We start from the raw sequence: 26,365 nt of genomic DNA, 5'->3' as shown, positions 1-26,365 counted from the left end.
AGCTTACTTTCTACTCCCAAGTTATTTGTCACATGTACATCAAAACAGTGAAATGTGTCATTTGAGTCACGACTAACACAGTCCAAGGACGTGCTGGGGGCATCCTGGAGGTGTGACCATGCTTCCATAGCATGCCCACAACTTACTAACTCTAACTTGCAGCAACACACATCAAAGTTGCTGGTGAACGCAGCAGGCCAGGCAGCATCTGTAGGAAGAGGTGCAGTCGACATTTTGGACCGAGACCCTTCGTCAGGACTAACTGAAGGAAGAGTGAGTAAGAGATTTGAAAGTGGGAGGGGGAGGGGGAGATCCAAAATAATAGGAGAAGACAGGAGTGGGAGGGATGGAGCCAAGAGCTGGACAGGTGATTGGCAAAAGGGATATGAGAGGATCATGGGACAGGAGGCCCAGGGAGAAAGACAAGGGGGAGGGGGGGAAAACCCAGAGGATGGGCAAGGGGTATAGTCAGAGGGACAGAGGGAGAAAAAGGAGAGAGAGAGAGAAAGAATGTGTGTATATAAATAAATAACGCATGGGGTACGAGGTGGAGGTGGGGCATTAGTGGAAGTTTGAGAAGTCAATGTTCATGCCATCAGGTTGGAGACGTACAACTCTAACTTGTATGTCTTTGGAATGTGAAGGAAACCAGAGCACCCAGTGCAAACCCAGACGGCCACCGGGAGAACGTACAGACCCCTTAGCAGAGAGTGGTGGGATTTGAACCCCAGTTGCTGGCGCTGTAGAGTGTTTTGCTAATTGCTACGCCACACTGGTGTGCAAGCTGAGCAGACTGGAAAATGGTGCAAACAGATCCAAGACAAATCATTAATAAATTCAGCAGGGAATTCAGAAAAATGCAGAAAAGTTCTGCCACCTCGAGCAGTTGAGCACATGAGTTTATGGGGAAGCTGGGTAAACAGAAGAGGAGGAACGATTGGAAGCAGAAGGAAAGGGAAGACAATGTCTTCAAAAGGCAGACTGCACAGAAACTGGAAATGCTCACGTATTTCCAGTAAAGGCAACCATTAACTCACAGGACTTCAAACAACTTGGCAGAGCAGTGAAGCACAGAGGACACTCCTGCAAGAGGGGGAACATGTGGAATTGCTTATCAAGTAACAAGAATTATTTCCGGCGATTTTTAACAGCGGGAGATCAACTGAATAGATAATGATGGATAATGTAAAACTTGCAGTTGGATAACCAATGAGGAATGTTGCTGGCTGTAGACTGTCAGTCTGCCTCAGGCTGGGATACAGCACAGTTCTGGGCGGGCAAGCCTCTAGAAAGGACAGCACAGCCTTTGAGGTGGTGCGGAGATGTGCAGGTTTGGTATTGGGGATGAGGGATAGGTTAAATGGACAGTCTGGAAGGAGAAAGGCAAGTGTAAATTTAGTTTAAAGCTGTGTGGATGAAGTAAATACCACAGGTCCATAGAGTCACGGATTTATGGTGACAGAGGTGAACAACATGAGATGAGCGGACAGCCAGAGACTTTTCCCCAGGCCTAGCTAATTAAGTATGTGGGGATGTGGGGGGGGGGGGGGCGAAGAGATGTCAAAAGTAAAGTTTTTAAAAAAAACATGGATTGTGCTATGAGGGGTGGTAGTACAGTCAGAGATACTAGGGGCATTGAAGAAATTCAGATAGGCATGTGAATGAAAAATGGAGGGCTATGTAGGAGGGAAGGGTTAGATAGATCTTAGAGCAAGTTAAAGGGCAGTAGAACATCATGGGCCAAAGGGCCCACACTGCGCTGTCATATTCTATTTCATTATGTCCCGTGATTGGGAGACAATGAGGAAACTCCATGCCATGGGAGGATACCATTTGGCCCAGTGTAGTCCCATCGTTCCCTTTCCTTATTCTCTCACATAACCATTAATTGTTAGTCCTTGGCCTACACAATGAGGCAATTTTCAGCAGCCAGTTAAGTCTTTGGGAATTGGGAGGAAACCAGGGCGCCGGGGGAAAACCTGTTGACAGCATGCAAACTCCACACAGCTAATGCCCAGGGTCAGGGTTGAACGTGGGTCTCTGAAACCATACATCACTAAATCAGCTTGATCTCGATACAGAGTGCTGTGCAAACGAATCATGAAACTAGATAAGGTCATGATATTTAAGGGATTGTGATGAATACTGGAAGAGAAAAATGAATGGGGGTCTGGTACAGAGCAGGGACCAGTTACATAAATCCTCAAAAGAGCCAGTAGAGGGTCAATGGGCCGAGTGGTCTCAGACGATGCCGTTTCAATGCAGGACGGCTGTGATTCTAAACTGACTCTACCTGTATGAATGTTTCTGGGTACACTGCATAAGATTGGCTGTGGTCTACTGTTAAAGTCCACTCTATGCGGTCATCATTAGAGAACGGGAGGGGACTGAGGTGAGAAGATGGAAACAGACTGAAGGCCTGGAATGGCACACACACCATTTCTCAAACTATAAGTATCGGAACACCTTGTAGGTAGGCAGCCATTTTATACAAAGCAAGATCCCACAAAATCAGTACCTGATTTCCTACCCAACGTGTGGAATGACCCAGGGTACAGGCAAAACTCACCTCACAGTACCCACGACACCCATCTGGGAGGACAGGACCACTGCCCAGGAATACTGGGCAGATCTGGGCAATGTGCTCCACTCACTTAATGAGTCTAACTTGCATCCAGAAGCTGCATGGGGAAGAAGAGCATAGTGAAGGTGGGGGGGGGGGTGGGGGGAGGGGAAGAGCGGTGAATGTGGGGGGCAGCAAAGATTGGGAAGGCATTGATGGTGGGTGATAGAAAGGGCTGGGGTGGAGATTAGGTAGTGAGGAGAGGAAGAGAGAGGAGGTGAGGGGTGAAGTGAGCATTGAAGGGTAGGGTGGAGTGAGTGAAAGATGCACTGAACATGTGCAGGACTCGAGAGCAGTGAACATTAATTCAATGATAGACAACATGAGAACAGGCCCTTCAGCCCATTCTTCCATGCTAGCCAAGCATTCATGCTTACACTACTTGCCCAAGTTTGGTCCATATCCCTCCGAATCTTTCCTGTCAAAACCTTTACAATCCTGTCAAGATGCATAACATCCTGGTGTTGTAACCACTCAGTAATTACAGTGACCGCAGAGAGTTGTGGACACAGCTCAGCACATCACAGGACCCAGTCTCCCCTCCGTGGACTGTTTATACTTCTCACTGCCAGCAGAACTACCCCTTGCACATTCCCTCTTCTCCTTTCTTCCACTGGGCAGACGATACAAACATCAAAAGCATGTACCAACAGGCTGAAGGACAGCTTCTACCCTGCTGTTATGAAACTCCTTGATAGTCTGGTATGATAAGTTGGAGCCCTGACCTTACAATCTACCTCGTTATGATCTTGCACCTTACTGTTTGTTCATCTGCACTTTCTCTGTAGCTTTATTCTGCATTCAATACCATTTTATATGCCAACCCTTTTTATGCCATGGACCGATATCACTAAGCAAGGAGTTTGTCGACCCCTGTTTTAGAGTAACACTCTAAAATGCTGGAGGAACTTGGCAGGGCAGGCAACAGATGAAGGGTCTCAGCCCCAAACGTTGACTGGTTACTCCTCTCCACAGATGCTGCCTGAACTGCTGAGTTCTTCCAGCACTTAGCGTGTGTCGCTCTGGATTTCCATCATCTGCAGAATTTCTCCTGCTTATGATCTGTAGAATCAGTTATTGTTTTACCGTGTTCTATCACACTACATGGTGTAATGTTTTGATTTGTAGTAACAGTATGCAACACAAGCTTTTTAATGTATCTTGGTATGTGACAATAATAAACCAATTCCAACCGTACCTGCACCTACCACTTCCTCTGGTAGCTTGTCCCTTTACGCACCACCCTCCATACAAAATTCTTGCTCCTCATATCCCCAAATCTTTCCCCTCTCACCTTAAACTTATAGCTTACCTGAGGGGAGAAAAGAAAGACTGTAACCGTCTACCCTATGTCCCTCATGATTTTTGTAAACCTTTATAAGGTCACTCTTTAGCCTCCTTTGGTCCAGGGAAAACAGTCCCAGTCTATCCCGTCTCTCCTTATAACTCGGTACCTCCAGCCCCATCAACATCCCCGTGGATCTTTCCTGCACCCTCTCTAGGTTATTCACAGATGATAAAAAGATAGGTGGAGGAACAGGTAGTATTGAGGAAGCAGACAGACTTAGTCAGATTTGGAGAATGGGCAAAGAAGTGGCAGATGGAATACAACATCGGGAAGTATATTGTCATGCACTTTGGCAGAAGGAATAAAGGCATAGTCTATTTTCTAAACTGGGAGAAAATTCAAAATTGGAGGTGCAAAGGGACGTGGTTAACGCAGGAACGTAAGGATTAACATGAGGAGTGTTAATAGCTCTAGTCCTGTACTCGCTGGAGTTTACAAGAATGAGGGAGGATCTCATTGAAATCTACTAAATATTGAAAGGCCAAGATACAGTGGACATGGAGAGGATTTCTCCTCTCTCGATGGTGGGAGAGTCTAGGACCAGAGGACACAGCCTCAGAATAAAAGGACGTCCCTTTAGAATGGAAATGAAGAGGAGTTTCTTTAGCCAAAAAGGACAGTTCTGTGGAATTCATTGCCACAGACGGCTGTGGAGACCAAATCATTGGGTATATTTAAAACAGCGGTTGATAGGTTCTGATTAGTGAGGGCATCATAGGTTATGGGGAAAGGAGTGAGAATAGGATTGATGAAATGGCAGAGCAGACTTGATGGGCCAAATGGCATAATTCTGTTCCTATGTCTGATGGACTATACTTCCTATCATTTGTGAGGAGAACTGCACACAATATTCCAAGTGTGTTCACATCAATGACTTGTACTACTGTAACTTGACATCCCAAGGAAACAGGAGGATTCGAGAGCATGCAGAGGACAGGGCTAATTCGTGAATTGAATTTACCGTATGATCCGTCTATTACTCCTGGACTTGACATCACGGTTTTGAAGTTGAGTCGTTCCACTGACCCATTCTTGGTCTCCAACAGATGAGGCAGGGAGACTGCGTTTTTAATAATGGGAGACACCACTGGGGGCGGAGACACTTCCCGGTTGCTGTTCCTCATCGGGGACTTCCTGACATTCCTCAGTGCTCGCATCAGGGGGTTGGACTTGGCGCCCTCGCGGGCCTTCTCGCCGCCATGATCGCTGAGGAAGGAGGTGTCGCCGAAGACATCACCACCTCGCCCCACATGCATGGTGTGTCGGAAGTCTCCCAGCGGGGGGCTGATCATGTCCGTGGTCAGGTCCGGCTTGAGCCTCCGCTTGCTGTGGGAACCAGGTACCAGGTTCTTGAAGACGGGCAACTTTGCCAAACTCATCGTTCTTCCTCTTTATCTCCTGACCTTAAACAACACAGCTCTACAAATCAGTTACCCGACGTACAAAGCCAAGATCATCAGCACCACTTCATTCTACCATAAGACTGGAATTGACTGGAACTCAAATCCAACTTCCAACTTCTGTATTTTTGCACCAGATTTGTTTGCGGGGTAAAGAAGCTCTTCCAATAATTTGTACTAAGGAATGCTGTGCTTTTTAAAATTAGTTTCACACTTTCTCAGAAAGAATCTCGAGCAAGAAGAATGCAATCATTTCAAAATATACTTCCTACTTTAAAAAAAAAACACCCAATGTAGTCTTCCTCAGATCAGCTCGATTATACGAAAATCTTGTGACTGTTAGGGAATAAAATATTTTCACTTCTCTCTCCTGTTTGTACTCAGTTTCTAGTGTGAAGCAGGCCTCAGGTGAGGCTACTTAATCTGGCCCATCTCTTGGGTCTCGTGCTGTCGTCCCTCATTTGATTCTTGTACAGGGTGGGATGTAATGGGGGTTTGGCACACCCCTCCTGTGTTCAGTTGGAAGAGAGAATCAAAGGTCTATGGTAGAGTCAGGAATCCTGAGAAGGAATTGTAAGGGGTCGTGTTTCATTCCAAAGGTCTCAAGAGCTTCAATGGAAGACAGATGAAGATTTGCTTCAGGGTGCAGACAGCTAAAGCATCGGGACCTCCCCGTGGACAGAAGCCACAATTTGTCAATGTTCTGGACAGCTCCTGAGTTTCAGAAGACATCTGGAAGCAGACAATAACATTTCTACTATAAATAGGAGCGAAAATAGGATTTAACTGCCCTCTGACTAAACACTGGCTCACATTGTACATACATATTTGTAAAATTCATCACAGTTCTCAATTCTAAATCATGGACTAAACAGCTCTCAATTTTCATCATCAAACATATTCCAGTGTTCTAACCAGCATTCCTCTAAATGACAAAACTCTCATTTGTACAGGATAGTTCTTTGACTATTTTTAAAAATCGGCATCTTTATTTTCCTGTAAACGCCTGTAAGAAAATGGATCAAGGTTTCTGGTGACATATACCCTCAGTGGCCACTTTATCAGGTGCACCCGCTCACTCACGTAAATATCTAATCGGTCAATAATGTGGCAGCAACTCAATGCATCATCAAGAGGTTCAGACCAAGTATCAGAATGGGAAAGAAATGTGATCTAAGTGACTTTGACCATACAATGATTGTTGGTGCCAGATGGGGTGGTTTGAGTATCTCAGAAATTGCTGATCTCCTGGGATTTTCACACACAACAGTCACTAGAGTTTATAGAGAATGGGGCAAAAAACAAAAAAAAATCCAGTAGTCAGCGGTTCTGTGGGCAAAAATGCTTTGCTATTGAGAGAGGTCAGAGGGGAATGGCCAGACTGGTTCAAGCTGACAGGAAGGTGACCAAATCTCAAATAACTATGCGTTACAACAGTGGTATGCAGAAGAGCATCTCTGAATGCACAACACATCGCACTTAAAGTGCATGGGCTACAGCAGCAGAAGATCACACTGGGTTCCTCTCCTGTACCTCAAAGTATGTACCTATATTACCCATCTTGTCTGCAGAAGAGGGCTTGTAACAGGATGCAAGAAATTAACCTTCTGGGGAAGTGCTCGAAGCAACCCCAGAGGTGAACAAGACACAGGAACAGAATTCCCCCACTGGGCCCATCAGATGAGAGGAAACCAGAGCACCCGGAGAAGACCCAGGTGGTCACGGGGAGAATGTGCCATACTGTTGGAAGGTTTTCAGAATTTCCCCTACCCCAGAGGTATCAGATTCTGGAGTCCAAGGTCCTCGGTTACAGGGCCTACATTCTTCTCCAAGATCACATATCTCACGGAAACTATCCTCACTTTAGCTGTGTGACCAATATCCAAATTCCAGCTTAGTGACGGAGAAATCCACTTATCCTTTGGTTCCAACAGTCACAATTAACCAACTGGGGTGAATTTTTATGGACTCACTGGGATTTGGTATTGCCACAAAGACTTGCAAACCACAAACTCCTGATGGTCATAGATCAGTGCAGCACGGATATAGGCACCTTGGCACAACCACATCCTGCTCGTCACAATTTCTTGCGTTTGGCCCAAATCCCAAGCCCTGCCTCTCCTGAGTCTGTGTGACTGCCTCTTAAATGACACTATTGTACCTGCCTGAACCATTTCGTCTGGAAGCTTGGTCCATATAATCAGTCCGCTGAGTGCTAAAGTTGCCCACAGGTCCCTTTTAAATGTTTTCTCTCTCATCCTAAACCCATGCCCCGAGTTTTAGATTCCTCTACCTTGGGAAAAGACCTGTTACTATTCACATTATATATGCCTCTCATAATTTTAAAACACTCCCATTAGAAACGTAGAAAAACATACAGCACAATACAGGCCCTTCGGCCCACAAAGCTGTGCCAAACATGTTCCTACCTTAGAACTACCTAGGCTTTACCCATAGCCCTCTGTTTTTCTAAGCTCCATGTTGCCATCCAGCAGTCTCTTAAAAGACCCTATCGTTTCCGCCTCCACCACCACCACCGGCAGCCCATTCCACGCACTCACCACTCTCTGCATAAAAAACTTACCCCTGACATCTCCTGACAAACCCCCATGAGCTTCCTTACATCTTTATCACTACTCAGTCCCACATGGTTTTGTAATCAACAAACTTGAAAATGTTACACAAATACTGACCAGCTTGCTGAGTGTTTCCAATATTTTCTGTTTTTATTTCAGATTACAGCATGTCCATTTTTTAGTTTTTTTAAAAAAATAACAGCACAACTACTAATGTTACTGTCACTATTCTGTGTTACTGACTACAACTTCAAGATTCTTACATTACATGGTTTAACATTGAAATCAGCATGTCTTTACATATACCTGTTTGCACTCTTCCCCACTGAAGTCAAAGAAATATTAAAACTGATATGAATTTAAATTACATATGAATTACACCCTGGAAACCTAATACTATTTAATTCATTAGGTCACCTCTCAGTCTCTTACGCTCCAAGGTCCTACCATGGCCAACCCCTTTAGCTCTCTAGTCCTGGAAGCATTTTCATAAATCTTTTCTGCGATCTTTGCAGTTCAACCACGGCCTCCTATAAAAGGGTGACCAAAACCCTACACAGTATTCAAGTGAGGCCTCACTAACAACTTTAGCAACTGAAGCATAATGTCCCAACGCCTACACTGAATGGTAAGAGGGCTGAGCTCCTGAACCTGCCCTGTTGATCAATAGCAACATTGCTGGCTCAGTCTTGGCCTCAGTTCCATCTTGCTCTCATTGACATTTTGCCGATCTCTCTTAGCCTCTGGAATAAAGCTGGTGACTCAGTAACACAAAATTCTGGAGGAACTCAAAAGGCCAGGCAGCATCAGTGGAGAGGAATAAACAATCAATGTTTCGGGCCAAGACCCTTCATCAGGTCTGACCTATTGAGTTCCTTCAGCATTTTGTGTGTGTTAGACTGGATTTCCAGCATCTACATAAACTTGTGTCCATATTCTAAATCATAGATTCTCCCACCAGAGGAAAGCACCCTCTTATCAATGACACACCACCCCTCAGAATCTCAAATACTTCAATAAGATCTTCTAAGCTCACATCCAACTTTCCCAGCACGTCTTCATAACTATAACTCCCTCATTCAGAGAAAAACAATTCTTTTCGTTGCCCATTGCATTCACTTCTGGCTTGCTTCAAGCACTGTCCAGAGGATTGATCTCTTGCCCCTGATATGAGCAATGACTATTAATGATGATCTGGACCTCCAGCTTCAGGAACAGACATTACCCTTCATTCACCCACAACACTGGATTTCACAACCTATGGACTCTACAAGTCATGCTCTCAGTTTATTTATTGATCTACAATATCTGTTTATCTGCCTATGGTATCTATCTACCTATTTATTGACCCACCTATCTATTTATCTAGTATTTGCACAGTTTGTCTTCTTTTGCCCTTTGCTTGCTTTTCATTGATTCCATCGCATTTTTGTTCTACTGTGAATGCCTGCAAGAAAATAAATTTCAGGTTGTCTATGCTGACATAATCATACTTTGATAATAAATTTACTTTGGACTAATACATGGATTAAAAACCCTTGGGTCCCTAGCAATGCAGGCAGAACTAGTGGAACTGCTACACTTTACTTCAGAAAAATGCCAACTGCTTATCTTATGTGTACTTTCTTCACATGTTAGTCATCTCATACCTGTGACTTGTTTACAGTCACCTCTTCTACATTCCCATGACCAGATCAACTTCAGGAAGTGCATGCAGAAGACCCAATTATACCACGTACAAGAGGAGCAAACTAGGCCCAACAGAACGGAATAAAACTGCAAAATGCAACTCGGTACCAAGCCAGATTCTGCTGGCTTACAAGCGTCTAGGAAGCAACTCCTTTTTACCTATCACAAACTCCCCAGGAGTTGAAATGTCTCATGTCAGACAAGACAAAGCTCTCCATGTGCAAAAATGTCTGTAGGGGCGGGGTTGCTGAACATTGAATGTGGAGCTTCACGGACTGGTGGGGACATTCCAAAGCATTCCGTCTGGATACATGCTGGAGGAACTCAGCGCTTTGTGTGTGTTGCTCAGATCTCCAGCATCTGCAGATTCTCTCATTTGCTATCTGGATGCAAGATGACATGGTAAAGGCAACTGCCCTGAATGTGACCATAACAAACTTGCATAGGTCATGCTGAGCTGTGTCCATATCACTGTCTATACTTCAGCATAAAGCAGCCAACATAATCAAGAGCCCACCTACACTGGACATTCTCTCTTCTCCCCTCTCCCATTGGACAGAAGATACAAAAACCTGAAAGCAGGTCCTACCAGGCTCAAGGGCCGACTCTATCCTGCTGTTATCAGACTATTAAATGGCTCCCTTGTATGATAAGATGGACTCCTGACCTCTATCTCCCTCATTGTGACCTTGCACTTTATTGTCTGCCTGCACCACACTCTCCATAACACTTTATTCTGTATTCATTCATTGCTTTTCCATTGTACTACCTCAATGGACTGTGGAAATGAATTCATCTGTATTGGTAGTATGAAAAAAACTTATTCACCACACATTGATACCTCGACCGTAAGATATAGGGGCAGAATTAGTCCATTTGGCCCATCGAGTCTGCTCTGCCACTTCATCATGGCTGATCCAATTTTCCTCTCAGTCCCAATCTCCTGCTTCCCCCTATATCCCTTCATGCCCTGACCAATCAAGAATCTATTAACTTCTGCCATAAATATACATAAAGACTTGGCCTCTGCAGCTGCTTGTGGCAAAGAATTCCACAGATTCACCACTCTCTGGCTAAAGAAATACATCCTCATCTCCATTCTAAAAGGACAACCCTCTACTATGAGGTTATGTCCTCTGGTCTTAGGCTCTCCCACCACAGGAAACATCCTCTCCACATCCACTCTATCAAGGCCTTTCACTATTCCATAGGTTTCCAATGAGGCAGCCCTCATTCTTTTGAATTCTAGTGAATACAGTCACAGAGACATCAAATGCTCTTCATATGATGAGCCATTCAATCCTGGAATCATTATTGTGAACCTCCATTGAACCCGCTCCAGTTTCAAAACATCCTTTCCAAGATGAGGGGCCCAAAACTACTCATAGAACTCCAAATGAGGTAACATTGCATTTAAAAGTTGCTGGTGAACGCAGCAGGCTAGGCAGCATCTCTAGGAAGAGGTACAGTCGACGTTTCAGGCCGAGACCCTTTGTCAGGACTAACTGAAGGAACTTCAGTAGGTCCTGACGAAGGGTCTCGGCCTGAAACGTCGACTGTACCTCTTCCTAGAGATGCTGCCTAGCCTGCTGCGTTCACCAGCAACTTTTATGTGTGTTGCTTGAATTTCCAGCATCTGCAGAATTTCTGTTGTTAACATTGCATTTGTCTTCCTCACCACAGACTCAACCTGCAAACTAACCTTTAGGGAATCCTGCACAAGTACTTCCAAATTCTTTTTTGCCTCAGTTTTTTGCATTTTCTCCACTTAGAAAATACTCAATCATGTCATTTCTTCTACCAAAGTGCATGACTATACAGTTCCCAACATGGTATTCCACCTGCCATTCCTTTGCCCAGTCTCCTAATCTAAGTCCTTCTGTAGCCTCTGTACTTCCTCAAAACTACCTGCCCTTTCACCTAACCTGCCCTTTCACATCGTCTGCAAACTTTGCAACAAAGTCATTAGTTCCATCATTCAAATTACTGACATACAACGTTAAAAAAAAATCAGTCCCAACACGGGCCCCTGTGGAACACCATTAGACACCGGCAGCCAACCAGAAAAGGCTCCCGTTATTCCCACTCTTTGCCTCCTGCTATTCAGCCACTGCTTTATCCGTGCTTCATCTTCCCTGTAATACCACGGGCTCATAGCTTGTTAAGCAGCCTCATGTGTGGCACCTTGTCAAAACCCTTCTGACAATCCAAGTACACAACTTGCTTTGTCAATTCTGCTTTTGTTTCTTCAAAGACTTCCAACAGATTTGTTGGCAAGATTTTCCCTTGAGAAAACTGTGATGATTACGGCCTATTTTAATAATTGCCTCCAACTACCCCGAGACCACATCCTTAATAATCGACTTCAACATCTTCCCAACCACTGAGGTCAGACTAACTGGCCTGTAGTTTCCTTTTTTCTGCCTCTCTCCTTTCTTGAAGAATGGAATAACATTTGCAATTTTTCAGTCTTCTGGAACCATTCCAGAATCTCGTGATTCTTGGAAAATCATTACGAATGCATCTCCAGTCTCTTCAGTCACCTCTTTCAGAACCCTGAGGTGTACCCCATTTGGTTCTGGTGACTTATCTACCTTCAGACCTTTCAGTTTCCTAAGAACCTTCTCTCCAGTTATGGTAACTTCATACACTTCATGAGCACTAACACCGGAACTTCCACCATACTGCTAGTGTCTTCCACAGTTATGACTGATGCAAAATACTTAAGTCAGTCTACTATTTCCTTGTCTTCCCCCACCACCCCCCGCCACATTACTACCATTTTCCAGATGTCTGATATCCACTCTCACCTCTCTTTTACACTTTGTGTATCTGAAGAAACGTTTGGTATCCTCTTTATTGGCTAGCTTACTTTCATATTCCATCTTTACCTTTGTATTGACTTTTCAGTTGCCTTCTCATAGTTTTTAAAACCTTCTTATTCCTCTAACATCCCACTGATTTTTTCTCTGTTATATGCCCTCTCTTTGGTTTTTATGTTGGCTTTGACTTCTCATTAGCCACAGTTGTGTCATCTTGCCTTTAGAATGTTTCTTCCTCTTTGGGATGTATATATCCTGTGCCTTCCAAATTGCTTCCAGAAATTCCATCCCTTGCTGCTCTGTCATCACCTCTGCCAGTTTTCTTTTCCAATCAGTTCTGGCCGACACCTCTCTCATGCCTCTGTAATTCTCTTTACTCCATCATAATACTAATACATCTGACTTTAGCTTCTCCAATTTCAGGGTGAATTCCATCATATTATGATCACTTACCCTTAGGGGTTCTTTTACCTTGAGCTCTCTAATCAATTCTGGTTCACTGCACAGCACCCAACAACTGATTCAGAACACGGAACACTGGAGCACAGTATTGGCCCTTTGTCCATGATATTGTGCTGACTTTTAACCTACCACGGGATTGTGGAGGAGTTTCATCAGAACAGGGCTCAGGATGTGGAGTGACAGAACACTTAAGGAAAATTTTCCTTGGATCCAAGAGGGTTCAGAAGAGATTTGAGAAAAGTAAATAAAGTTGAGGAGTTTGATAACAAATATGCAGAAAGTGTTTTAATGGTAGGAGAGTTGATAACTGGAGTACACAGTTAAAATCAATTGACAATAAAAACTAAAGGGGAAAGGAGGTGAGAGATTTAAGGTGGCGTGCTGCCTGAAAAAGCCAGCAAGAGATTCAGAGAAAACTTCTAACAGACAATTAGATATGAAAACTGATAATCATGTATAAAATTATGAGAGACATAGATTGGGTTGAGAGGTGGTTCACGAGAATTATCCCGGGAATGAAAGGATTAATGAGGAGTATTTGATGGCTCTGAGCCAGTATTCACTGGAGTTTAGAAGAATGAGGAGGGATCTCATTGAAACCTATTGAATATTGAAAGGCCTGGTCAGAGTGGATGTGGAGAGGATACTATACGGGGGGGGGGGGGGTCTTGGGACCAGAGGCCACTGTCTCAGGATACAAGTATGCCCCTTTAGAGCAGAGATGAGGAGAAATTTCTTTAGCCAGTCGGTGGTAATCTGCGGCATTCATTGCCATAGACAGTTGTGGAGGACAAGTCATTGGGTGTAGTATTTAAAGCAAGGATTGATGGGTTCTTAAGGGTATCAAAGATTACAGTGATAAGGCAGGAGAATGGGTTGAGTGGGATAATAAATCAGCCTTGCTGGAATGGCAGAACAGTCTCGATGGGCTGAATAGCCTCACTCTGCTCCTAAGTCTTATGGATAGAGAGATAGAATCTTCTTTACAGGGGAGAGGTATCGAATACTTGAGAGCATGCATTAAAACAAGGGGGGGGGAAACTTGTAAAGATATGTAGGGCAAATTATTTTATTTAAATACAAAGAGGGAGAGTGTGAGGTGTCTGGTCCAGGACGACCTACCCAGAATGGTGGTGGATGCAGATATGAGAGTGGAGTCTAGGAGGTTGTGAGACAGCCAGGAAAAGCAGGAAATGGAGGGATAGGGATTATACGCTGACAGACAGGATTAGTTTAATTTGGCATCATTCTGAGTACAGACATTGCACTTGTTCTCGTGCTGTGTTGCTCCCTGTCTAAACCCACAAAGTACTGAAGGGAAGCAGGTAGTTGGCATAAGCAAGGAGGGTCAAATGGCAGCCTGCTGTATTGGCAGGCTCAGCATGATAGGAAATACCTGGCACTGAACTGGGAGCTGCATCCAATATTCCCCAAAATTAGTTTCCATGGAGACAACTCTCAGAGCAAGAGTACACTGGGCGTCCCTTACACCTATACTCCTGGTCTCTGGACTGAGGGTGAACTTACAGGTCCATCTCAGGAAAGAGTTCCAACCTCCCCCCTGCACCCCCAATGACCTGTAGGTGGGCTACATCAGTGGCAGGCCCAGAAAGGGGGTGGTCTGGGGGAGGGAGATAGGATGAAAGTTTAAGAGCACCAAAGAGTGTCACAAGGCTTGTCAGAGGCACAAGAGGTCTCTAAGTTCCCACTGGCCTGAGAAGGTGGGAAGTACATTTCTTGGATGAGGTCCATCTGCACAACTGTATCAGAGGGGCTGCCATAGACTCAGACCATGTCAGCATGGAGACTGGCTTTTCGGCTTAACCAGGCCATAACCAGTCCAAGGTGCCCACCCAGCCAATCCAAATTCCCTGTGTTTGGCCCATATCCCTCCAATCAAAGCCCCACCCCTCCATGAACCTACCCAAGTGCTTCTGAAATGTTGCCACTGTATCTGCCTCAAACAACCACTTTCTCTGGGCACAAACTCACCACCTTCTGTGTGGAAAAGTTCCCAGGTCACTTTCAAACATTTTCCCCTCTCGGCTGAACCTACGCCCTCCAGCTTTCGACTCATCTTCCCTCCACCTTATCTATGCCTCTCATTACTTTAAATACTTCCATAAGGTTGCCTAGAGTCTCCTACGTTCCAAGGAATAAGAACCTCACCTGGACAACCTGGAGGGAGGGAAGGGAGGGGACCCTTCCTCCCCTCCTCTCCCTTCCACCTGGACAACCTCTCCCTCTAACTCAGGCCATATAGTCCTGGCCACGGCCTCATAAATTTTCACAAACACAAGAAAATCTGCAAATGCTGGAAATCCTAAGCAACACACACAAAATCCTGGAGGATCTCAGCAAGCCAGGCAGAATCTATGGAAAAAAAAAGTAAACAGTCGTCATTTCGGGCTGAGACCCTTCTTCTGGAATGGAAAGAAAGGTGAAGTCAGGGTAAGAAGGTGGGAGGAGGAGAGGAAGAAGTAAAGGGTGTAGGTGATAGGTGAAACCAGGAGTGGGGTGGGGGGGGCAACACACACAAAATACTGGAGGAACTCAGCAGGCCAGGCAGCATCCATGGAAAAGAGCACAGTCGATGTTTTGGGCTGAGACCCTTCATCAGGACTGCAGAGAAAAAAAAAATGAGAAGTCAGGGTTAGAAGGTGGGACGAGGGGAGAGAGGAACACAATGTGATGGGTGAAACTGGGGGAGGGGTGAAGTAAAGAGCAGGGAAGTTGATTGGTGAAAGAGATAAAGGGCTGGAGAAGGGGGAATCTGATAGGAGAGCATAGAAGACTATGGAAGAAAGGGAAGAGACAGGAGTACCAGAGGGAGGTGATAGGCAGCGAAGGAGGTAAGGTGAGAGAGGGAAGCAGGTACGGGGAATGCTGAAGGAGAAGGGGGGGGGGGCAATTACCAGAAGTTATGAAATCGATGTTCATGCCAACAGGTTGGAGGCTACTTGGATGGAGTATAAGGTGTTGCTCCTCTAACACAAGTGTGACCTTATCATGGCAGTAGAGTAGGACATGGACTGACATGTTGGAATGGGAAATAGAATTCAAACGGGTGGCTACAGGGAAATCCCACTCTTATTACCATATCCAGTGCAGCCTCCTGTATATTGGTGAGACACGGCGTAGACTGGGAGACCAATTTGTCAAACCCTTCACTCCATTTACCTCAAAAAGCAGGATTTCCCAGCCCAAAATGTTGACTATTTTTCTTTTGTCATAGATGCTTCCTGGCCTGCTGAGTTTCTCCAGCATTCTGTGTGTGTTCCTCCTATGTCATGGTCCGATCCGTGAATCTGCATTCCGGTTCACGGTCCGGTCCGTGGACTCAGGACTCCGGGTCTTCCAGTTGTCCCTTGTTTGGGTTAATCATAGGCACCTTATTCCCATCTTTGGGCTTGCAATATAAGTAGTCTTGGGAGTGAGTGTGGGCTGCTGGTTTGTCTTGTCAGCCCCCCTTGGAGCAATCTGCTGATGGAAGGCTAGTGAAACCATTTGTGATCTCTAGGCCTGGTTGGAGGACCACTGCTTCATGGAGCCTTGTTGCCACTTGTTGGAGTGGTCTTTGCGATATGGATTCGGCTGTTTCCTGGGCCAGCTGAGTGGCTGCCAGCCACTCTGAGCTAGGTAGGGATCCGGCTGTTTCTGTAGCCAGCCGAGATTACTGGCTGAACTGAGACTTGGAGCTTCCCTAGAGCAGAGATGGAACTGTCTGTCGTTCTTTGGTGTTTGTCTCTTCTTGTCCTTGCCTCTGTGGGGTAAGCCAGGCTGTTTTGCTGTTGCCCTGCAGGGGGATCTGTCTTGTCTTGTCCTTGCCTCTGTTGGGTAAGTCTGGCTGTTCTGCTGTTACCTGACGCAGAGACCTGTCCCACCTTGGTGTGGAGATTAAGTTGAGTCCCAGCTTGTTGTAGGGTAAGTCCTGGCTCTATGTCTATGTTCTGTCCTGTCTCATGTTTGTGTTGTGTTAAAGATGAGTCCCGGCTTGTCAAAGGATAAGTCCCAGCTCTATGTTGATGTTCAGTTCCCAGTCTGTCTCTCAGCTCCAGTCTCTGAGTTATCAGCCTCCGCATTTCAAGACGAAGAACCCAAGCCTCGAGGATCCCGCAGCCCAAGCTCCAAGACCCCAAGCCTCGAGGATCCCGCAGTCAAGCTCTAGCCCCAAGACCCCAAGCCTCGAGGATCCCGCAGCCAAGCTCTAGACCCAAGACCCCAAGCCTCGAGAATCCCGCAGCCAAGCTCTAGACCCAAGACCCCAAGCCTCGAGGATCCCGCAGCCAAGCTCTAGCCCCAAGACCCCAAGCCTCGAGGATCCCGCAGCCAAGCTCTAGACCCAAGACCCCAAGCCTCGAGGATCCCGCAGCCAAGCTCTAGCCCCAAGACCCCAAGCCTCGAGGATCCCGCAGCCAAGCTCTAGCCCCAAGACCCCAAGCCTCGAGGATCCCGCAGTCAAGCTCTAGCCCCAAGACCCCAAGCCTCGAGGATCCCGCAGCCAAGCTCTAGACCCAAGACCCCAAGCCTCGAGAATCCCGCAGCCAAGCTCTAGACCCAAGACCCCAAGCCTCGAGGATCCCGCAGCCAAGCTCTAGCCCCAAGACCCCAAGCCTCGAGGATCCCGCAGCCAAGCTCTAGACCCAAGACCCCAAGCCTCGAGGATCCCGCAGCCAAGCTCTAGCCCCAAGACCCCAAGCCTCGAGGATCCCGCAGCCAAGCTCTAGCCCCAAGACCCCAAGCCTCGAGGATCCCGCAGCCAAGCTCTAGCCCCAAGACCCCAAGCCTCGAGGATCCCGCAGCCAAGCTCTAGCCCCAAGACCCCAAGCCTCGAGGATCCCACAGCCAAGCTCTAGACCCAAGACCCCAAGCCTCGAGGATCCCGCAGCCAAGCTCTAGACCACAACCCCAAGCCTCGAGGATCCCGCAGCCAAGCTCTAGCCCCAAGACCCCAAGCCTCGAGGATCCCGCAGCCAAGCTCTAGACCCAAGACCCCAAGCCTCGAGGATCCCGCAGCCAAGCTCTAGACCCAAGACCCCAAGCCTCGAGGATCCCGCAGCCAAGCTCTAGACCCAAGACCCCAAGCCTCGAGGATCCCGCAGCCAAGCTCTAGACCCAAGACCCCAAGCCTCGAGGATCCCGCAGCCAAGCTCTAGCCCCAAGACCCCAAGCCTCGAGGATCCCGCAGCCAAGCTCTAGCCCCAAGACCCCAAGCCTCGAGGATCCCGCAGCCAAGCTCTAGCCCCAAGACCCCAAGCCTCGAGGATCCCACAGCCAAGCTCTAGCCCCAAGACCCCAAGCCTCGAGGATCCCGCAGCCAAGCTCTAGACCCAAGACCCCAAGCCTCGAGGATCCCGCAGCCAAGCTCTAGACCCAAGACCCCAAGCCTCGAGGATCCCGCAGCCAAGCTCTAGACCCAAGACCCCAAGCCTCGAGGATCCCGCAGCCAAGCTCTAGACCAAGACCCCAAGCCTCGAGGATCCTGCAGCCAAGCTCTAGACCACAACCCCAAGCCTCGAGGATCCCGCAGCCAAGCTCTAGCCCCAAGACCCCAAGCCTCGAGGATCCCGCAGCCAAGCTCTAGACCCAAGACCCCAAGCCTCGAGGATCCCGCAGCCAAGCTCTAGATCACAACCCCAAGCCTCAAGGATCCCGCAGCCAAGCTCTAGCCCCAAGACCCCAAGCCTCGAGGATCCCGCAGCCAAGCTCTAGACCCAAGACCCCAAGCCTCGAGGATCCCGCAGCCAAGCTCTAGACCCAAGACCCCAAGCCTCGAGGATCCTGCAGCCAAGCTCTAGACCCAAGACCCCAAGCCTCAAGCCATATCATGTCCTTGGCTGGTTCTGGGGTCTGAGCCTGAGGCAAGACCCAGGTTCTGGGTCCTTGTCCAGTCTTGGGCTCAGAGTCCAAACCTTGTCTCCTAGTCCATGGTTCCTAGTCCTGGTCCCGCTTTCCCTAGCCCAAGTCTGCATTCTTGTCCCTGCTCCTTGCCTGAATCCTGTCACGTCCCTACTCTAGTCAAGTCCTGTTCCTTGTACTTCAGTGTCTGTGTCTCGCATTTGGGTCCGTTCCCAGCACCCCCTTGTGACATCTTAATAAGATTTATCTGCTCTTTCCAGCTGCCATTCTCTGTGACAGGCAATCGTTATCAGTGTAGTTCATACACCAGGGCACAAGTTACCTCATCTCTGCTCCACCACTCAGCATCATGTCCAGTCGACTGGTTTGTCACGTGTATTCCTTTAATGCCCAGTAATAAATGGATCAACTGAGTATCCATAGTGGAAGAATGTAGAGTCATAGAAGATTACAGTATAGAAACAGACCATTTGGCCCATCTAGCCCATGCTAAACTATTCGTCTGCCTAGGTTACCCACACCCAAACCATAGCTATCCATACCCCTCCCGTCCCAAGCAAACTTCTCTCCAATATTGCAATTGAACCTGCATCCACCACTTCCACTAGCAACTCATCCCACACTCGCACCACCCTCTGAGTGATGGAGTTTCCCCTCAAATTCCTCTTAAGCATTTCACCATTAGCTTATGACCTACGGTTCTAGTTTCACACAACCTGAAGGGCCTGCTTCTGTGCTGTACTTCTCTATGACTAACAAAAGTCCACTGAATCCACCCTGCCCAACAACCTCCAACCTCACTCCTTCGGAACGCTCTGCTCTCCACTCCCTCCGCACTAATCATAACCTTACTATGAAACCCGCCAATAAGGGGGGTGCTGTTGTAGTCTGGCGCAGTGACATCTACCTTGCTGAGGCACAGCGACAACTCACGGATACCTCCTCTTATTTACCCCTCGATCGTGACCCCACTAAGGAGCACCAGGCCATTGTCTCCCACACCATCACCGACTTTATCCGCTCAGGGGATCTCCCATCCACTGCTACCAACCTTATAGTCCCCACACCTTGCACTTCCTGTTTCTACCTCCTACCCAAGACCCACAAACCTGCCTGTCTTGGCAGACCTATTGTCTCAGCTTGCTCCTGCACCACCGAACTCGTTTCTGCATACCTCGACACGGTTTTATCCCCCCTTGTTCAATCCCTTCCGACCTATGTTCGTGACACTTCTCACGCTCTTAAACTTTTCGATGATTTTAAGTTCCCTGGCCCCCACCGCTTTATTTTCACCAGTCCCTATATACTTCCATCCTCCACTAGGAAGGTCTCAAAGCTCTCCGCTTCTTTTTGGATTCCAGACCTAATCAGTTCCCCTCTACCACCACTCTGCTCCGTCTGCAGAATTAGTCCTTACTCTTAATAATTTCTCCTTTGGCTCCTCCCACTTCCTCCAAACTAAAGATGTAGCTATAGGCACCCGTATGGGTCCGAGCTATGCGTGCCTTTTTGTTGGCTTTGTGGAACAATCCATGTTCTGTACCTATTCTGGTATCTGTCCCCTACTTTTCCTTCGCTACATCAATGACTGCATTGGCGCTGCTTCCTGCACGCATGCTGAGCTCGTTGACTTTATTAATTTTGCCTCCAACTTTCACCCTGCTCTCAAGTTTACCTGGTCCATTTCCGACCCCTCCTGCCCTTTTCTAGATCTTTCTGTCTCTATCTCTGGAGACAGCTTATCTACTGATGTCTACTATAAGCCTACTGACTCTCACAGCTATCTGGATTATTCCTCTTCTCACCCTGTCTCTTGCAAAAATGCCATCCCCTTCTCACAATTCCTCCGTCTCTGCCACATCTGCTCTCAGGATGAGGCTTTTCATTCCAGGACGAGGGAGACGTCCTCCTTTTTTAAAGAGAGGGGCTTCCCTTCCTCCACCATCAACTCTGCTCTCAAACGAATCTCCCCCATTTCACGCACATCTGCTCTCACTCCATCCTCCTGCCACCCCACTAGGAATAGCATTCCCCTGGTCCTCACCTACCACCCCACCAGCCTCTGGGTCCAACATATTATTCTCCGTAACTTCCGTCACCTCCAACGGGATCCCACCACTAAGCGCATTTTTCCCTCCCCCTCCCCCCCCGCTTTCCGCAAGGATCGCTCCCTACGCGACTTCCTTGTCCATTCGTCCCGTCCATCCCTCCCCATTGATCTCCCTCCTGGCACTTATCCTTATAAGTGGAACAAGTCCCACACATGCCCTTACACTTCCTCCCTTACCACCATTCAGGGCCCCAGACAGTCCTTCCAGGTGAGGCGACACTTCACCTGTGAGCTGGGCTGGGGTGATATACTGCGTCCGGTGCTCCTGATGTGGTCTTCTATATATTGGCCAGATCTGACGCAGACTGGGAGATCATTTTGCTGAACACCTACGCTCTGTCCGCCGTTGAAAGCAGGATCTCCCAGTAGCCACACATTTTAATTCCACATCCCATTCCCATTCTGACATGTCTATCCACGGCCTCTACTGTAAAGATGAAGCCACACTCAGGTTGGAGGAACAACACCTTATATTCTGTCTGGGTAGCCTCCAACCTGATGGCATGAACATTGACTTCTCAAACTTCCGCTAATGCCTCACCTCCCCCTCGTACCCCATCCGTTATTTATATACACACATTCTTTCCCTCACTCTCCTTTTTCTCCCTCTGTCCCTCTGACTATACCCCTCGCCCATCCTCTGGGTTCCCCCCCCCTTTTCCTTCTCCCTGGGCCTCCTGTCCCATGATCCTCTCATATCCCCTTTGCCAATCACCTGTCCAGCTCTTGGCTCCATCCCTCCCCCTCCTGTCTTCTCCTATCATTTTGGATCTCCCCCTCCCCCTCCCACTTTCAAATCTCTTACTAACTCTTCCTTCAGTTAGTCCTGACGAAGGGCCTCAGCCTGAAACGTCAACTGTACTTCTTCCTGGAGATGCTGCCTGGCCTGCTGCGTTCACCAGTAACGTTGATGTGTGCTGCTTGAATTTCCAGCATCTGCAGAATTCCGCCTGTTTGCTGCCCATCAACCATCCATTTACACCAAGTAGACATTAATTCCATTTTATTTTGCCCACAGAAGGCACAGCCTCAAAATAGAAGGATATCCCTTTAGAACAGATATGAGGAGGAATTTCTTTAGCCAGAGGGTGGTGATCTGTGGAATTCATTGCCACAGGGAGCTGTGGAGGCTGAGTCTTTGACTATACACTTTGTGGCCACTTTATTAGCTAATTAGGTGCGTTCTATAGCTAATAAAGTGGCCACTGAGTGTGTGTGTGTGTGTGTGTGTGTGTGTGTGTGTGTGTGTGTGTGTGTGTGTGTGTGTGTGTGTGGGGGGGGGGGTTTTCTGATACTGTAGCCCATCCACTTTCAGGTTCGATTTGCTGGGCATTCGGACATGTTCTTCTCTGCAACACCGCTGTTTTAGTATGTTTACTTGAGTTACTGTCACCTTCCTGTCAGCTTGAACCAGTCTGGCCATTTATCGCTGACCTCTGTCATTAACGAGGTGTTTTCGCCCACAGGACTGCTGCTCACTGGATGATCTTTATTTTTCCACTATTCTTGTAAACTCTAGAGACTGTTGTGTGTGAAAATCCCAGGAGATTAGCAGTTTCGGAGACAATCACAATCATTTCACAGTCAAAGTCAGTTAGATCACATTTCTCACATTCTGATGTTTGGTCTGAACAACTAAACCTCAACCATGCTTTTATGTATTGCGTTGCTGGCAAATATCTAATCAGCATTCATTAGCTGATTAGATATTTACATTAACGAGCAGGTGTACAAATGTACCTAATAAAGTGGCTACTGAGAGTAAGTTGGAAGTGGGAGCCGACATCTAATTGGGGGGAAAGGGGGAGGTAATGGGCAAGTGAGGAGATAGGAACCAGAATGGGGAATGAAAATCAAGAGAAAGGGGTAGATGACCAGAAGTTAGCGAAATCGACAGAACACAAGGTGTTGCACCTCCAATCCGAGTGAGGCAGAATAGGTCAGAATGGGAAACACGAGATTCTGGATGTTTAAAATCCAGAACAACACACGCAAAATTCTGGAAGAACTCAGCAGGTTAGACAGCAGATATTCTATGGAGAGGAATAAACAGTCGACGTTTTGAGCCGAATTCTGATTAACCAAAACCGTCCACTGTTCATTGATCTTCATAGATACTGCCTGGCCTGCTGAGCTCCTCCGTCATTCTATGGGAATGGGAAGTCACTGGCATTTTACAAAATCAAAGAAAAATCGTTGGAAATGTGTGAAATACTGCCCTTTAGTATCGTTTAACCTTGGTTAACAACTAACCAGTGAAGAGCGCGAGGCAGATCACGGTTATTCCACCAGGGGGCGGGACTGAGTCCGTGCCCCCGATCAGAGCGCCGGCAAAGCTCGGCAGCCTCAGACAAACTGGACAAAAATATTTAATAAAAGAACCCTTCGACTGAACACAGGGGGAAGAAGGCACTTTGTAAACATGCTGGAGATTTGAGCTCATTTCCAGAGCAGGCTACTGGTCCAATATTTACTGCATTACACAAGTCCCGAGCGCGTAAAACGAATGTAGATCCCAGTTTGATGTGCGCTTTCCTATTAACCCTGCAGTCGGATTCCTAAATGCTATTTCGAGTCTGGGCCTAAACTGCCATGTAACAAGGCTGCACTGTACAAGTGACATTTGTATGCAATTAAGTACTGGGCAGAGCCTTTCACATCAAATTAACTGCAGATTACCGCTTTCCAGGTTAACGGTTCCACAGTCACTGAATTTGATTATAGGCCCAAAGGGGAATGCCCCTCAAACGGTCCAACAGGAAATTAAATACAAATATCCCTATCAAACATTACTCCAGGCCGAGACAATCTTAAACAAATCCAGCCACAGGGATTTTCCAATGGCTTTCAATCAGCATTTCAGATCATACGTTCCAAATACCACGGGTACAATTAGTATAACTTCTAATATAAAGCAATGCAGATTGTCCCCTTCCCAATGAACACAGATGCTGTGGGGAGAATCTACCTCTGCACCACCCAACAATAAAACAAAACTGAACTAAAAAAGTTACTCCAACAATGATGATGGTGTGGTCGGGATATGGAAAACCATTTTATAAAGACAATTGGGATTCACGTCTTTCCGAACCTTCATTTATTCTCCCAGAAGGGAAGGTTTTATTTCTTCCTTTCTTTCTCAAAAAGTTAACTATTGTTTAAGAAAAGGGGAAAAATTAATGCTATTCGTAGTATCTGTCCTTACTTATCTCGGCACCCCCATCCCTGAATCAAACAAGTGTTTTGACTGCAGTCTTAATAAAAATTGGATCATATCTGCAGCGAGACCTCTGAGATGTTTGAACAAGTCGCGTTTACCTATCTTGCTGGTATTTATCTGGGACTGGGAATGGATTTTCTTATTGACAGAACTTGATCACAACGGCGAAGGGCAGCGATTTTGAAAATCCCACCGTCACGTATACTACACGACCTTCTAACCTATGAATATAGACAGGGTTTTTAAGGATGGAACTCGAAGTTCAAGAATCGTGTTATTGGAAACGATGGCTGTTTGAGTTTCTTTCCACAAGACTAAATCATAAGAAACTGTAAGAACCAGATCACATTATAAACTTTCCAATGAAAAACAATGGCAAATACCTAAACTTACTCAAAAGTTCTGCAGTCGCCTTCAAAACGCAACGACTTATAAGGTTGTAAGATATTAAATACCTGTTTCTGTTGCGCAAGCAACAATCCTCCACCGCCTTTGAATCCTGCTGTAACTCTAAAACTTTCTACACAACTCTATTTCCAAAGGACAGCCCACTGGAACGGTCACGCCTGCGCGCTGCACCCACGTCCGAGAAAGGCGGGACAAATCGGCAATGTTTGATGGATATCAGTACCATCCAATCAGAGTAGAGGACAATATACCTCCTGGCCAACTTTCGCACAACGTGCTGTGGAAATTATTGACGTATCATGTCGAAGCCCTGTACAGTATCAGGATCGGGAGTGGGATCAAACAGGAAACTGGGAAACAGTCTGGGAGAGGAGCTCTGCGGCAGAGGTTGACCATGGGTTGCGACCTCTAGTTCAAAGTAAATTTATTGTCAAAGTCTGTATCTGTCACTGATTTCCTTGCAGGCATTCGCAATAGAGCAACTCAATAGAAACAATGAAAAACTACACACAAGCAGAGACGGACAAACAACCAATGTGCAAAAGAAGATAAACTGCGCAAATACTGTACAATCAATCAACCAATAATACAACGTGAGTTGTGAAACCCTTGAAGTGGGTTCTTAAGTTGTGGAATCAGTTCAGTGTTGAGGTGAGTGAAGTTATTCCCTCTGGTTCAGGAACCTGATGGTTGAGGGGTAATAACTGTTCTTGAACTGGATGGTGTTGGATCTAAGGCGCCTGTACCTCCTGCCCGATGGCAGCAGCGAGAAGAAACCTGAAGCGTTGACAGTTCCTTTCCTCCTACAGATGTTCCTGGCCTGCTGAGTTCTTCCAGTAAATAGCTTGTTGCTCGGGAATGAGATGTTGTTTTTGGGAGAGGCTGGGAGCCTGGGGAAACATTACATATTCTATTTTGGTTATCAGATATTATACAAAGTTCAAAGTAAATTTATTTACTGTATGTCACTATGTATAACCCTGAGATTCGTTTTCTTGTGGGCATGCTCAATAAATCCAGAACAGAATCCATGAAAGACCCTGGGCATTCACCCAACGCGCAAACAACAACAAACTGTACACATACAAAAAGAAAGTAATAATAATAAAGGCAAATAAGCAGTAAACAGTGAACATAAGATAAAGAGTTACTGAAAATGAGTCCATTGGTTGTGGGAACATCTCAATGATTGGGCAAGTGAAGCTGAGTGAAGCTATCTGTTTGGATGGTTGAGGGGTAATAACGTTCTTGAACCTAGTGGTGTGTCTGGAGGCTCCTGTACCTTCTTCCTGATGGCAGCATGTGGGGGGAGGGGGTCCCTGATGATGGATGCTGTGTTTCTGTGACAGTGTTTCATGTAGATGTGCTCAGTGGCGAGGGCTGTATCCACCTCTCTTTGTAGAATTTTTTGTTCAAGGGCATTAGTGTTTCCATACCAGGCCATGATGAAGCCAGTCAATATTCTCTCCACTACATGCTTAAAGCTCAAAGTTCAAAGTAAATTTATTATCAGAGTACATATATTAACCCTGAGATCCATTTTCTTGTAGACATACCCAATAAATCCTGATGGTTGTAGTGAGAAGTGAGCATGTCCTTCTATAGAGGTTTGTCAAAGTTGTAGATGTCATGCTGAATCTTTGCAAACTTCGAAGTGGAGTTGCTGCTGTGCTGGGCTCAGGACAGGCCCTCCAACTCCCCCTCCCCCTCCCAACTGCCTCCCAACCCTCCGCCTCCCCCTCCCAACTCCCCCTCCCCCTCCCCACTCCCCCTCCCAACTCCCCTTCCCAACTGCCTCCCTACTTTCCAATTCCCCCTCCCAACTCCCCTCCCCTTCACCTTCCAACT

The 26,365-nt window shown here is 46.8% G+C and overlaps 1 protein-coding gene across 1 annotated transcript in view; it reads right to left on the bottom strand.

The window, feature by feature from the left end:
* Window positions 1–24,699, bottom strand: part of LOC134353863 (cdc42 effector protein 1-like) — a 31,821-nt gene extending 7,122 nt beyond the window's left edge. Inside the window, exons 1-2 of the mRNA XM_063062343.1 lie at window positions 24,565–24,699; window positions 4,933–6,103 (exon numbers count right to left, since the gene is read on the bottom strand). Coding sequence (XP_062918413.1) covers window positions 4,933–5,350 — 418 coding nt within the window. The 5' untranslated portion in view covers window positions 5,351–6,103; window positions 24,565–24,699. The remainder of the gene's footprint in view (window positions 1–4,932; window positions 6,104–24,564) is intronic.
* Window positions 24,700–26,365: the final 1,666 nt, after the last annotated feature.

Source organism: Mobula hypostoma, chromosome 11, assembly GCF_963921235.1.
Source record: "Mobula hypostoma chromosome 11, sMobHyp1.1, whole genome shotgun sequence".
In the NCBI taxonomy this organism is placed as follows: domain Eukaryota; kingdom Metazoa; phylum Chordata; class Chondrichthyes; order Myliobatiformes; family Myliobatidae; genus Mobula; species Mobula hypostoma.
Note: the sequence above shows the minus strand (reverse complement) of the source record. Positions and strands in the feature narration are given on the sequence as shown.